The sequence below is a fragment of the Rhinatrema bivittatum genome, chromosome 9 (assembly GCF_901001135.1).
Source record: "Rhinatrema bivittatum chromosome 9, aRhiBiv1.1, whole genome shotgun sequence".
Classification (NCBI taxonomy): domain Eukaryota; kingdom Metazoa; phylum Chordata; class Amphibia; order Gymnophiona; family Rhinatrematidae; genus Rhinatrema; species Rhinatrema bivittatum.
The window spans coordinates 259,597,188-259,612,522 of record NC_042623.1 but is presented as its reverse complement, the minus strand read 5'-3'; the positions used below and the strand labels follow the sequence as shown (position 1 = coordinate 259,612,522).

The 15,335-nt window shown below is 42.8% G+C and overlaps 1 protein-coding gene across 1 annotated transcript in view; it reads right to left on the bottom strand.

Annotated features, from left to right (window-relative positions):
* Positions 1-15,335, bottom strand: part of SI (sucrase-isomaltase) — a 350,476-nt gene that overhangs the window by 17,306 nt on the left and 317,835 nt on the right. Inside the window, 2 exon segments of the mRNA XM_029616444.1 lie at positions 11,929-11,985; positions 12,087-12,171. Of these exon segments, the coding sequence (XP_029472304.1) occupies positions 11,929-11,985; positions 12,087-12,171 (142 nt within the window).

The following is a 15,335-nucleotide window of genomic DNA, read 5'->3' as shown; positions in this document are numbered from 1 at the left end:
TTGTATCGTGGCCCTAATGATTTTTGACGATTTAAAATATATCGGACAATATTTTAAATCGTCAAAAAATGATTCACATCCCTAGTATCCAGCATAGCTCTCTGCTTCAACGGCAGGGGAGAAAGACTGATACATCACGCATATCCAGCATAGCTCTCTGCTTCATTGGCAGGGGAGAAAGTCTCATACTTCACTTTCAATGCATATCCAGCATAACTCTCTGCTTCTATGGCAGAGGAGAAAGTCTGATACTTCAATTTCAATGCATATCCAGCATAACTCTCTGCTTCAACAGCAGGGGGAATGAAGAAAAGTGGATCTATATACAGGCAACAACCAACAAGGACTGAATTATTTAGTCTGGGTAAACAAATAAGCATGGGTATAGCTTGCTTATTGCGGCAGTTACTACACCTAACTAATTAAGCTAGATATTTCACTTAGATGCAGATCCAACACTACATTAATGGTGGGCATGGAAGGGAAATAGAACCAAAAGGTTACTAAGAGTCAAGAGTAACAGATAAGTATGAGAAAAAAAAAGTGCGAAACTTGCTGGGCAGACTGGATGGACCGTTTGGTCGTCTTCTGCCGTCATTTTCTATGTTTCTATGTAATGGAACACAGTCAACATGGATTTACCCAAGGGAAGTCTTGCCTAACAAATCTGCTTCATTTTTTTGAAGGGGTTAATAAACATGTGAATAAAGATGAACTGGTAGATGTAGTGTATTTGGATTTTCAGAAGGCGTTTGACAAAGTCTCTCATGAGAGGCTTCTAAGAAAACTAAAAAGTCATGGGATAGGAGGCGATGTCCTTTCGTGGATTACAAACTGGTTAAAAGACAGGAAACAGAGAGTAGGATTAAATGGTCAATTTTCTCAGTGGAAAAGGGTAAACAGTGGAGTGCCTCAGAGATCTGTACTTGGACCGGTGCTTTTCAATATATATATAAATGATCTGGAAAGGAATACGATGAGTGAGGTTATCAAATTTGCGGATGATACAAAATTATTTTTATTTTTTATTTTATTTATTTTTATTTAAATTCTTTTACTATACCAATACTCAAGACGCGGTCTTATCGTACCGGTTTACAATAGAACAGGGGAAACCAATTAACAACTATATAGAAGGTAAAAGTTACATCAAACAGGGAGCGAAAAACTTGGGAGCTGGAGGACAGGAAAGATATTTTAAAACGATATCAACTGAAGAGTGCTAAAATAGTCATTGAAAACAATGAAAACCAAAGACAGCGATACAAAATCAGCTAGATTAAGCTCAGCTGTGGGTTAATCTTAGGTAATTATTCACAATTATTCATAACTCTTGTGGACGGGGAGGCATGGAGGGTTAAGCAGCGGGGGAGGTGGGAGGGCAGGGATGGGGGTAGGGGGAGTAGGGAGGCAGTCAAGGGTGAGAGACAAAGTGTTTGATAAAGGTTCCTTCAACCGTAAGCTTGAGTGAACAGCCAGGTTTTCAGTTTCTTTCTGAAGGAGAGATGGCATTGTTCCTGGCGTATATCCGGGGGAAGCGAATTCCAATGGAGCGGACCCGCTGTCGAAAGTGCTCGCTTATGAATGGAGTTGTGGACCGAGGATTTGTTAGGGGGGGCCTTGAGAGAACCTTTGTAGGTGGATCTGATCGGTCTTGCGGAAGTATGTAGTTCGAGAGGGATGGAGAGTTGGAGTGTGGATTGCTGGTATACAGATTTGTGGATGATGGTGAGAGTCTTGAATAGTATTCTATAATGGATGGGTAGCCAATGAAGGATTTTTAGGATAGGTGTGATGTGGTCCTTACGACATGTGTTTGTAAGGATCATGGCCGCTGCGTTTTGCAGCGGCCAGAGTAGTTAAATCACAAGTGGATTGTGATACATTACAGGAGGACCTTGCAAGACTGGAAGATTGGGCATCCAAATGGCAGATGAAATTTAATGTGGACAAGTGCAAGGTGTTGCATATAGGGAAAAATAACCCTTGCTGTAATTACATGATGTTAGGTTCCATATTAGGAGCTACCACCCAGGAAAAAGATCTAGGCATCATAGTGGATAATACTTTAAAATTGTCAGTTCAGTGTGTTGCAGCAGTCAATAAAGCAAACAGAATATTAGGAATTATTAGGAAGGGAATGGTTAATAAACGGAAAATGTCATAATATCTCTTTATCGCTCCATTGTGAGACCGCACCTGGAATACTGTGTACAATTCTGGTCGCCGCATATCAAAAAAGATATAGTTGCGATGGAGAAGGTACAGAGAACGGTAACCAAAATGATAAAGGGGATGGAACAGCTCCCCTATAAAGAAAGGCTGAAGAGGTTAGGGCTGTTCAGCTTGGAGAAGAGACGGCTGAGGGGGGGATATGATAGAGGTCTTTAAGATCATGAGAGGTCTTGAACGAGCAGATGTGAATCAGTTATTTACACTTTCGAATAATAGAAGGACTAGGGGGCATTCCATTAAGTTAGCAAGTAGCACATTTAAGACTACTCGGAGAAAATTCTTTTTCACTCAACGCACAATAAAGCTCTGGAATATGTTGCCAGAGGATGTGGTTAGTGCAGTTAGTGTAGCTGGGTTCAAAAAAGGGTTGGATAAGTTCTTGGAGAAGCCCATTAACAGCTATTAATCAAATTTACTTAGGGAATAGCCACTGCTATTAATTGCATCAGTAGCATGGGATCTTCTTAGTGTTTGGGTAATTGCCAGGTTCTTGTGGTCTGGTTTGGCCTCTGTTGGAAACAGGATGTTGGGCTTGATGGACTCTTGGTCTGACCCAGCATGGCAATTTCTTATGTTCTTATGGAATCTGTTCTGCACATGCTTTTTATGGGCACAAACTCCTAGATGATTTTCAAAAGCTGATTTATACCCACAAAATTCAGGTTTTATGCACATACATGTGAAAAAAGTAATTTAGCTCTGCAGTATGATTTAAAAAACCTGAGATGAATAGATGGGCATACAAAAAGGTTTTGGGATATTTTTCATTTGGAAAAAATATTTTGGCATGTTTTTCTATTAGGTTCATTCATTTATAGATGGTATGCATATAAATGCTATTTATTTATCATAATTTTAAAAATGTCTTGAAAGTCACAAAGCAAATTGTAATCCATATCAGAATCACAATTAGAGGAAAACAGAAACTCTGTATCTATAAAAGCATATAGCAATAGCATATAGAAGCATATAGCATATGGCAGTAGAAGTGGATCTGAAGGCTCATCTGCATTCTGCTCCCAGCATCCCTAAGGAGAGGACTCCAGAGGTCACAGCGAACGATCCAGGGTTTGAACTCCAGAGGCCCAGCTTCCAGAGGCCCTGCAACCTTTGCAGTAAAAGAGGACCGGAAGGCTCATTTGCATACTGCTCTCAGCATCGCCCGGGAGAGGACTCCAGAGGTCACAGCAAGCGATCCAGGATTTGAACTCTACAGCCCCAGCTTCCAGAGGCCCTGCACCCTTTGCAGTAGAAGATTAACTTAATGGTAGTTGAGAGGATTGGTAAGTATAGCTTTGGGAAATCTTTCAACTTAAAAAAACAAGTTTGGAGAAAGGTGAAATAGTGGGATATATTCTTTAGAGTTTGTGTGTGTCTGAGAAAATAAGCAAGCCAGAGGTAGTTAATTCTAGTGTCTATCTTTCCCTCCCACCCACCCTTACTCAACCCTTGATTTTTAGGCAGGAGACACTTTTTCATTAAAAATCAATCAGGCTCTTATCTAAATCATACTATTGCACCAGCCCTTATTAATCATCCCCTTGTAGGACACAAGCACATTAATTCCAACTCCCTTGGTATCCTAAACTTAACTAGGAATTCAAGAAAATTAAGATGAAGGCAGCAGGCCAGCAGCAAGAGGGGGGTTTTCCAGTCTCACATGAATAATTTTTTACCCACCGGTGAGAAATTGTATGAGTGCACCTGGAGCAAAGAGTTCCTGGCTCTCAGGAAATTAGTGTGATCTCTGGAGGCCAGAATGTTAGACTTGGAGGAGCTGCAGCAGACAGAGAGGTACATTGATGAGACATTCAGGGACATTGTAGCCAAGTCCCAAATTCAGTCTGGCAGTCCCAGTGCTGCCTTGGAGAACATCATCCTGGTGTAGCAGGAACTGATCCTATAGCAAGGACCTGCTCTCCAGGTGATGTTTTGTCCTCTCGCACTGAGGACTAGTCTCCCAGGGCTACTGCCAAGGAGGGAAGGATTGGGCCGGCCATCATAGTTGGTGATTCGATTATTAGAAATGTAGATAGCTGGGTGGCTGGTGGAAGTGAAGTCTGCCTGGTAACTTGCCTGCCTGGTGTAAAGGTGGCAGACCTCATGCATCACCTAGATAGGATTATAGACAGTCCTGGGGAGGAGCAGGCTGTCATGGTACACGTGGGCACCAACGACATAGGAAAATGTGGGATAGAGGTTCTGGAAGCCAAATTTAGATTTTTAGGTTGAAAGCTGAAATCCAGAACCTCCACGGTGGCATTCTCTAAAATGCTTCCTGTTCAACATGCTGGTCCATAAAGGCAGGCAGAGCTATGGAGTCTCAATACATGGATGAGATAATGGTACAGGTAAGAGGGATTCAGTTTTGTAAATATCTGGGGAACCTTTTGGGGAAGAAGGAGACTTTTCCGAAAGGATGGGTTCCACCTTAATCAGACTGGAACCAGGCTGCTGGCACTAACTTTTAAAAAGGAGATAGATCAGCTTTTAAACTTGAACATGGGGGGAAACCGACAGTCACTCAGCAATGCAGGGTTCGAAGGAATGTATTCTTGAAAGATACTAATGAAACAGGATAGTTAGGACATCCCAAAAGAGAGGTTCCAATAAAAGCAAACGCAGTCCATGTGCCTATATGTAAAAGAAATCACCTGAGCTAAAGATTACCAAATTATCCCTATCAACTGAAAAAAAGGTTGTTAATACAAACAAAAAACACATTTTGAAATGTCTGTATGCCAATGTCCGAATTCTAAGAAGTAAGATGGGAGAGTTAGAGTGTATAGTAATAAATGATGAGATTGACATAATTGGCATTTCAGAGACCTGGTGGAAGGAGGATAACCAATGGGACAGTGTTATAACAGGGTACAAATTATATCGCAGTGATAGAGAGGATCAACTTGGTAGGGGTGTGGCACTTTAAGTTTGGGATAATATAGAGTCCAACAGGATAAAGAACATACAAGAAACTAAATGCTCAGTAGAATCTTTATGGGTAGAAATCCTATGTGTGTTGGGTAAGAGTATAGTGATAGGAGTATACTACCATCCACTTGGACAACATGATCAGAAAGATGATGAAATGCTAAGAGAAATCAGGGAAGTTAACCAATTTGGCAGTGCAGTAATAATAGATTTCAATTACCCCAATATCGACTGGCTAAATGGAACATCAGGACATGCTAGAGACATAGGGGCGGATTTTAAAAGCCCTGCGCGCGCCGGCGCGCCTATTTTGCATAGGCCGCCGGCGCGCGCAGAGCCCCGGGACGCACGTAAGTCCCGGAACTTTCTAAAAGGGGCGGGGAGGGGGCGTGTCGGGGGCGTTCGCAAAATGACGTGGCATTTCGGGGGCGGCCCGCGGCATTTCGAGGGCGGCCCGGGGGCGTGGCGCTGGCCCGGGGGCATGGTCGAGGCCTCCGGACCAGCCCCCGGGTCTGGTGACGGTGCGCCAGCAGCCTGCTGGTGCGCGCAGATTTACGTCTGCTTTTAGCAGGCGTAAATCTGCCAAAAAAGGTAAGGGGGGGATTAGATAGGGCCGGGGGGGTGGGTTAGGTAGGGTAAGGTAGGGGAAGGTGGGGGGAGGGCGAAGGAAAGTTTCCTCTGAGGCCGCTCCGAAATTGGAGCAGCCTTGGAGGGAACAGGCAGCGCGCGCCGGGCTCGGCACGCGCAGGTTGCACAAATGTGCACCCCCTTGCGTGCGCCGACCCCGGATTTTATAAGATACGTGCGGCTACGCGCGTATCTTATAAAATCCAGTGTACTTTTTTTCGCGCCTGGTGCGCGAACAAAAGTATGCGATCGCGCAATTTTTTAAAATCTACCCCATAAAGTTCTTAGATGGATTAAAGAAAAGCTTCATGGAGCAATTGGTTCAGGAACAAATGAGAGAGAGAGCTATTTTAGATTTAATTCTTAGTGGAACACAGGATTTGGTGAGAGACGTAACGGTGGTGGGGCCATTTGGCAATAGTGATCATAACTTGAACAAATCTGAACTAATAACTGGAAGGGAGACAATAAGTAAATATACTTGGGATGTGAATCATTTTTCTGACGATTGAAAATATCATACGATATTTTCAAACTTGTCAAAAATCGGGGGGTCCCTGAAAATGATAGGAAACCCCCCACAAACTTTTTGTGGGGTTCTCTTATCATTTTGGGGGGGTGCATGAAGAAAGGGCACACAAAAACAACTCCCAAACCCACCCCGACCCTTTAAATCTACCCACCCTCCAGATCCCCCAAAAACTTTCTTAAAGTACCTGGTGGTCCAGAGGGGGTCCCGGGAGCGATCTCCCGCTCTCAGGCCATTGGATGACTAATCAAAATGGTGCCAAGGACCCTTTGCTCTTACCATGTGACAGGGGCTATCGGTGCCATTGACCAGCCCCTGTCACATGGTAGGAGCAATGGATGGCCTGTGCCATTTTTAAAGATGGTGCCAGCCATCCATTGCTCCTACCATGTGACAGGGGCAGCCAATGGCACTAATAGCCCCTGTCACATGGTAAGGGCAAAGGGCTATCAGCACCATTTTGTTTAATGGCAGCTGAGAGCAGGAGATCGCTCCCGGGACCCCTGCTGGGCCACCAGGTACTTTAAGAAAGTTTTCAGGGGTCAGGAGGGTGGGGGATTCTAAAGAATTAGATTTAAAGGGTCGGGAGGGTTTTTTGTTTATCGGCTCGGGAACAGTCAAAAAAATAAACCGTTCGGACCACGGGAAACAGAATTTCCCGATGGTCCATGAAACCGGAACTGATTCCGGTTCCAATTCACATCTTTAAAATCTACAGCTCTAACACTAAACTTTCAAAATGGAAACTTTGATAAAATAAGGAAAATAGAAAAAAACTGAAAGGTGCAGTCACAAAGATTAAAAGTGTTCCACAGGCATGGACATTGTTTAAAAATGCAATCCTAGACGTGCAGTCCAGATGTATTCCACATATTAAGAAAGGTGGAAGGAAGGCAAAACGATTACCGGCATGGTTAAAAGGTGAGGTGAAAGAGGCTATTTTAGCTGAAAAAGCATCCTTCAAAAAGGATCCATCTGAAGTAAATAGGAAAACGTATAAGCCTTGTCAAGTTAAATGTAAAACATTGATAAGACAGGCGAAGAGAGAATTTGAAATGAAGTTGGCCGTAGAGGCAAAAACTCATAAAGAAAACTTTTAAAAATATATCCAAAGCAAGAAACCTGTGAGAGAGTCGGTTGGACCATTACATGACCGAGGGGTTAAAGGGGCTCTTAGGGAAGATAAGACCATTGCAGAAAGACTAAATGAATTCTTTCTTCTGTGTTTGCTAATGAGGATGTTGGGGAGATACCAATTCCGGACATGGTTTTCAAGGGTGATGAGTCAGATGAACTGAACCAAATCACTGTAAACCTGGAAGATGTTGTAGGCCAGACTGACAAACTAAAGAGTAGCAAATCACCTGGACTGGATGGTATGCATCCTAGGGTTCTGAAGGAACTAAAAAATGAAATTTCAAATCTATTGATTAAAATTTGTAACCTCTCAATAAGATCATCCATTGTGCCTGAAGACTGGGGTGGCCAATGTAACCCTAATATTTAAAAGGGGCTCTAAGGGCGATCCGGGGAATTATAGACCAGTGAGCTTGACTTCAGTGCCAGGAAAAATAGTGAAAATCATTTTAAAGATCAAAATCACAGAGCATATAGAAAGACATGGTTTAATGGAAGACAGTCAATATGGATTTACACAAGGGAAGTCTTGCCTCACAAATCTACTTCATTTTTTGAAAGTGTCAATAAACAACTGGATAAAGCTGAACCAGTAGATATACAGGTAGATTTTAAAAGGGTTATGCGCAAACGTTATGTGCGTAACGCTTTCAAAACCCCCCTGCGTGCGCCGAGCCTATTTTGCATAGGCTCGGCGGTGTGCGTAAGCCCCGGGATGAGCGTAAGTCCCAGGGCTTTCCTGGGGGGGGGGGGGGGTGTCGGGGGGCATGACGCAGCAGTGCGTCATTCGGGGGGCATTATGGGGGTGTGGCCGTGGGCATGGTTCCGGCCGGGAGCATTTAGGGGGAGTGGCCGAGACCTCCGAAATCGCACGCGGGCTGGGAATCACGCGGCAGCGGTTGGCCAGTGTGCGCGGGCAGGCGTAACTTTTGCGATAAAGGTGGGGGGGTGTAGATAGGGCTGGGAGGGTGGGTTAGGTAGGGGAAGGGAGGGGAAGGTGGGGGAGGCCGAAGGAAAGTTCCCTCCGAGGCCTCTCCGATTTCGTAGCGGCCTCGGAGGGAATGGGCAGCACGCGCTGGGCTTGGCGCGTGCAAGGTGCACAAATGTGCACCCCCTTGCACGCGCCGACCCCGGATTTTATAAGATACGCGTGACTATGCGCGTATCTTATAAAATCTGGCGTACTTTTGTTTGCGCCTGGTGCGCGAACAAAAGTACGCGCGGGCGTTGTTTTATAAAATCTACTCCAGTGTGTATTTGGATTTTCAGAAGGCATTTGACAAAGTCCCTTATGAGAGGCTTCTAAGAAAACTAAAAATTCATTGGATTGGAGGTGATGTCCTTTCTTGGATTACAAACTGGTTGAAAGACAGGAAAAAGAGAGTAAGATTAAATGGTCAATTTTCTCAGTGGAAAAGGGTAAACAGTGGAGTGCCTCAGGGATCTGTACTTGGACCAGTGCTTTTCCATATATTTATAAATGATCTAGAAAGTAGTGAGGTTATCAAATTTTCAGATGAAACAAAATTATTCAGAGTAGTTAAATTACAAGCGGATTGTGATAAATTGGAGGAGGACCTTGTGAGACTGGAATATTGGGCATCCAAATGGCAGATGAAATTTAATGTGGACAAGTGCAAGGTGTTGCATATAGGGAAAAATAACCCATGCAATAATTACAAGAAGTTAGGTTCCATATTAGGAGCTACCACCCAGGAAAAAGATCTAGGCATCATAGTGGATAATACTTTCAAATCATCAGCTTAGTGTGCTGCAGCAGTCAAGGAAGGGAATGGTGAATAAAACAAAAAATGTGATAATGCCTCTGTATTGCTACATGGTGAGACCACACCTTGAGTACTGTGTACAGTTCTGGTCACCATATCTCAAAAGAAGATATAGTTGCACTGGAGAAGGTACAGAGAAGGGCAACCAAAATGATAAAAGGTATGGAACAACTCCCCTATGAGGAAAGGCAAAAGAGGTTAGGGCTTTTTTACTTGGAGAAGAGATGGCTGAGGGGGGATATGATAGAGGTGTTTAAAATCATGAGAGGTCTAGAATGGGTAGATATCAATTGATTATTTACACTTCCGGATAATAGAAGACTAGGGGGCACTCCATGAAGTTAGCATGTGGCACATTTAAAACTGATTGGAGAAAGTTCTTTTTCACTCAGTGCACAATTTAACTCTGGAATTTGTTGCCAGAGGATGTGGTTAGTGCAGTTAGTGTAGCTGGGTTTAAAAAAGGTTTGGATAAGTTCTTGGAGGAGAAGTCCATTAACTGTTATTACTCAAGTTGACTTAGGGAATGGCCTCTGCTATTACTGGCATGAGTAGCATGGAGTCTACTTAGTGTTTGGGTACTTGCCAGGTTCTTGTGGCCTGGTTTGGCCTCTTTTGAAAACAGGATGCTGGACTTGATGGACCCTTGGTCTGACCCAGCATTTCAATTTCTTATGTTCTTATATTCTTATGCTCATAAGTGTGCTAAATAGGTTTTAGCAAGTGACACAGTATAATTTTTGCATGCATGTTAAAAAGGAACAAGATGCTCTGAAATACATTTTTAATGAGTTTGCTGAAGCTTTCCCTCAATAGCATTAACTTTTTAGTAATGTGGATATAAGCACGAAAAAGTGTAATACCAATACTAACTACCACAAAATCCCTCATGCTTAACAATTCTAAAGTGAAAGAACTGTCGGGTTGTGCTTTTTTATTCAATGAATTACTCATCTGAACCAATAAGTCCATTTTTGGTTTGTTTTGAATGGAACAATTCGAAAATAGTCTTGCACAAAAATAGCATCAAGTTGCCAGTGCCAGGGATCTCCTTAGCCCTATTTACCCTTTCCATGGGAGTTCCCAAATTGAAAAGTTGTGATGTCACTTTTGTGCCTATTAGTTGTGGATGGAAAGGTTGGAGGGGTCCTCAGAGGCCAGGGCTTGGCCTGCTTTAGGCCAGCTAGCAAGGCCTAGGATCCATGGCTGTCTTTGCAAGGTAGGAGCGACGTTGGAGGTCCTTCGGGAAGCCCATTTTCTTGAGTTTTGTTTTGTGCGGGTTTGTTTGTTAATTATTTTTTGGTTTGAGAAATGAACTGAACTGGGAAAAAAAAAACTTTAAACAAACCAAAAAATAGTTTTAAAATCCCTCAAAATGAAAAAAATAAAATAAAATGTGTTGTCCTGCAGATCACTAGTTAGTAGGGGGTGATTTCTCCTACTAATCCGAACATAAAATATGTGACAATCACCCCTTCACCCCTAGAAATGAAAGAGCCCGCTCCAGGGTTCCTCCCCTGAGCAGCAATAACAGAGCATCTTCCTGGGGTTACTCAGCTTCCTCCCCAACAAGGCCTCCAGAATGGGCCCTTCCTATTCATCAGGAGGGACTGCAGAGTCCTCAGGAGGATGCTCTGTTATTGCTAGCATAGCCATAGAACGCTGAATGACCTCACCTAAAAGTGTTCAAATCTTATATTGAACTTTATAATGTTTATTTGGTGTGAATTTTATTACATTAACTTGGAGGGGGGATGGGGGGAGGGGGCTCTGCTTTTGTGACTATCCAGGATGTGAGGCTGCACTCATAAGTCAAACACACACACAAAAAAAGCTGTCTTGCACAGTCATTTAAATGCTAGAAGAGGAGGACAGGGAAATTGCAGCCTTTCTTCCAGACAGACCCAGCTGCTAATACTTATTATATTCAAAATGTATATAAAAAGTTCTTGTTAATTCAATTTAAAAAAAAAATAGGAAAATGAGAAAGGAATATTCACAGACTTGGAGTAATTCTTGTAGGCAGGGACTGTGATTCCCATAGCCCTGGGCTTACTATATCTATAAATTCGGAATAATTCTTCCGCTTGCCTGCAAAAAAAGCAATCCCCTCTCTTAAGACTGAAGGGGGAAAGATGCTCAAAGCCGTACACTCATGAGACTCTGCTCACAGACTTTGTGGGAACCTGGGTACAATGTGGATAAGCGCAGGGGAGTCCGCTTGACTTCAGAATCACGATCTGTGTTCTTGATTTGTTCTTAATCTTCCTAATGTACTATAAATCACCGCCCAAAGTTTGGCACATTATTAGGGACTTTTCCGTTTTTATTATGTTATTTCTGCTGAGAATTTCAAAGTTATAACAAAAAAAAAAAATCAGTAGAAAAACGATTTCATTATAACACAGGAGAAAAATCAATGGAAAAGTCTTTATTCTACTGATTTTTTTTTTTATTTTTATTTATTAGAACACTGATATTCCAAGGAAAAAGTAAAATCTGAAAATGAAGATCAAGACCTATCATAAAGAAAATAATGTGTTTCTTTGGTTGGCCCTTCCTTGGTGAAAGCACAGAATTGCACACATTTCAACCATTTAGCTTTAATATCAAACTTTTTTAATTTTGAGAAAAATAAAATGGCAACAATAGGACAACTATGAAGGCAATTCATTTTCTTACCGTGTAATAATCAAACCATCGTGCCATAGGTATATATGCATTCACATGTCTTTCTCCCTGAAATATAAGAGGAAAAGCAATGATATACAAGCAACATAGCTACATTCCCAGTGCCCGGTGATTTGAAATATTCAAAATGAATTGTTAAACATGCTTACTTCAGCCAATACTGGACTAATCAAAAGTGCCGGTCCCCACAAAAATTGTTTGTATACATCCCAGGTTTCTCGGTCTTCCACAAACCTAAATAAACAACAACCTAATTATTTACATGTTTTTTATTCTTAATTAAATGTTCTGTTTTAATAACTCAGTTAAAATGTAATATATTTTGAATGTACCTATGATTTGATCAAAAGTAAAATTAGACATGTGAAAAACATTTCTTGTCAAATACAGAAATAAAACAAATCAGTTTCTTTCTTGTAGAGTGAAGTAAATGCCTCTCTCTACCTATTTATTTATTATTGCTATTATTAATGCCTTTACATTTCTGGTTCAATTGATGGGTTGGTTTACAACTTATTGATGAGAAAATGGAATCCAGATTTTAAGAGTTTACTTGTCTGCTCTCTTTGTTGCGGTCCCGGTCACAGGTTTTGCGACCGGGTCCTTCCCTCTTCTCCACGGGGCCTCTTTGTCGGGGTCCGCAGCTCGGGCCGCCGCGCTCCATGCCGGGGACGGGGTCTGCGGCCGGTCGGGCCTGTCCTGCCGGCCTCGCAGCGGCATCTCCATGAGGGAGACGCCGCCGTGCCTCTGAATCCAGCCCCTCCCTTCCTAGGCACGCACGCGTGCAAGGCGGCCCAATTTAAAGGGCTTTTCCCGCTGGACCACGGGCCGCCCCTTAGAGTGACGTCAGACGCCGGCAAGTATTTAAAGCCGGCGACTGCTTCAGTCAGACTCCTTGCAACGAGGTTCCTTGCTGGAACTTAGTTGCTGCGCTCTGCTGACTCTTGCCTGCTTCCTTGTTGGTTCCAGGACCTGCTTGTACTTCTGTTCCAGTTCCCGCTTCAGTTCCAGTTCCGGATCTTCTTCTGTTCCAGTTCCCACTTCAGTTCCAGTTCCGGATCTCCTTCAGTTCTTGGCATTGATTCTCTGATTCCTAACTCCTGCCTGTTTCCGGTCTTCCGTGCTTGCCCCCTGCCTAGAATTCGGATTGCTTCCCTCATCTCGCCTAAGTCCCAGTGGCCCGGGTCCTCATGGGCTTCTCCCAGGGGGACCTCGGGTCTCCAGGGAGGAGCCCATGAGCTCCTCACGGGCTCCTCCCGGGGGGGATCTGGGCTTCCAGGGTGAAGACTCCTGCTCAACGCCTTCCCAGTATCCACCTCCCAGTCTGCTTGTTCTCCACGGAGTGCACTTCCTCTTCCACCTCTTCACTCTGTCAGGCCAGCCTAAGGGTCCACCTCCCTGCTCGCAACACTCTTTACATACATTTTTCTTAAAGTGTTTTGGCTAACTTTGCTTATGAAGAATCACAGTCTTACTGGTGGGTTGTAAAAAAAAAAAAAAAATAGAAAATCCTCTTTTCTTATTTAAAGATGAAAACAAAATTAAAACTGATTTGGGTACTCTTGTAATACTTAGGGGTTCATTTTCCTCTTTCATGCAAAGAGAGAAAGAGGATATCACCAAACAAGAATACACCTGGCATCTCCACAATAAAGAGAGCAGGGCACAAAATGAATGGGGGAAAAGGCACAGAGGGGAAGGTAATAGAGGCTGGGATACGGAGATGAAATACTCAGGGGATGACGAGGTAGAAAGGGGAGAGAGGCAAAGCAATAGCTTAGGAGATAGGGAGGAAGGAGTTTGGCTCTGGGGTGGTAACCTCACCCTAAGTGCCTTAGTCCAGTGCCTGAACCCCCCCCTTTTGCTCTGATCATCCCTGCTCTGCTTGCCTACCCACCCAGAACAAGACCTATGGGTGAGAGGCAAGGCGAGGGGACGAACTTGTCGCAGCATAGGTGTAGGAGGGTGCCAGGCACAGTCAGCTGACTCTGGATGGAGACTGACAATAGCCTGATATTCCCCCCCCACAAATACACTAGGAGTAGGTTGGTTGGTAGATGGAGCTGCTGCCTTCACAGCAGCACCCTTCTGCTTCGATGGTGGGAAGGGGGTGATAACGTAATTGCAATTGGTCCCCTGCTTCGATGGCAGGGGATTGCTGATTTGAAATGGGGGTCAATGCTTGCAATGCTTACATGTTCATAATGCAACAGCTTCGACGGCTGAATCAAGCATATATAATGGCTTTTGAAATCCTATTGCTGTTTTCTCTGTGCTGGGTCTCTTGAGATTTTGTTTAAGTTATGGTTGTAATCTTGTTAGTAAATTGCAAGCTGTATTATATTGTTATGTTGCTTTACATTATGTGACTATGCTACGGCCCATTATTATTTCCATATAAAGCTATTTTGTTGAATACATTATGCATGCGTTGTAAGAGATGTCTGGTTTGCAAATACAAGCTGAAGGTTTTAAATTATATTAAATACAATCAGTAACTTCAAGAAAGGGAACAAAATATTTCTCTGCTTATTGAATTAGGATCAAAGTAAAAATCTCACATTAGTATGGAATCCAACATTACAAATTTAACATGTATCATAAGTTAAGATTAAAAGTATTTAGGTGCATACTACTGTCATTTTAATATTTCTTTGTATACTGAGTTTGAGTTAAACAGGAAATACAATTCAGAATGCTAACTATATCACTGAATATATTAGTTTTCTGAACTTTCTTTCCCATTAAACACAGATAAGCCTTATGGATTCTTCTGTAAAATCCAGAGCAAGAGCAACCAAGCTGTAAGATGTGCTTTTCTAATATCTACTGCCCAGATTAGAGTTGAGGGCTGCATTCTGACTCAGTCAAAATGTGACTTTTATTTTGCACCTCAAAGCTTCATTTGGAATCTCAGTCAATTATAGTCAAAATTCTTCTTCTTCCACAAAAGCTGATGTCTTGATTCATGTGGTCATCTTCAAGTGTCATCAAAAGCTTTTATATTTATCCCTGAACATTTCTCTCCAACTTTGTCTTCTACTGTTGCAGGCTCTCCAAACATGTTTCTTTTTCAAAAACCAGAATACCCTGGTACAAAAACTGATGTATAATACTGAGAGGATGACCTTGTGGATGAAGGTTTTCTCCCCCCCCCCCCCCTCAGCTAGCAGCAACATCAGAGGGAATACCCCTTCCCACTGACCACCCTGTGTGCCAGGTAGCCTGGTGACAATCCTGCCCACCTGTAATGTGTGCAATAATTTTCTTGTATACATGAATTATGTCTCCCTTTCTATTCTGTGTTCTTGCTTTAATTAAATCAATCACACATACATTTTCACCCAGTGTTTATTTTTATTAATGATTTTCCATGAAGCTGTTCAAATTATTTCCTA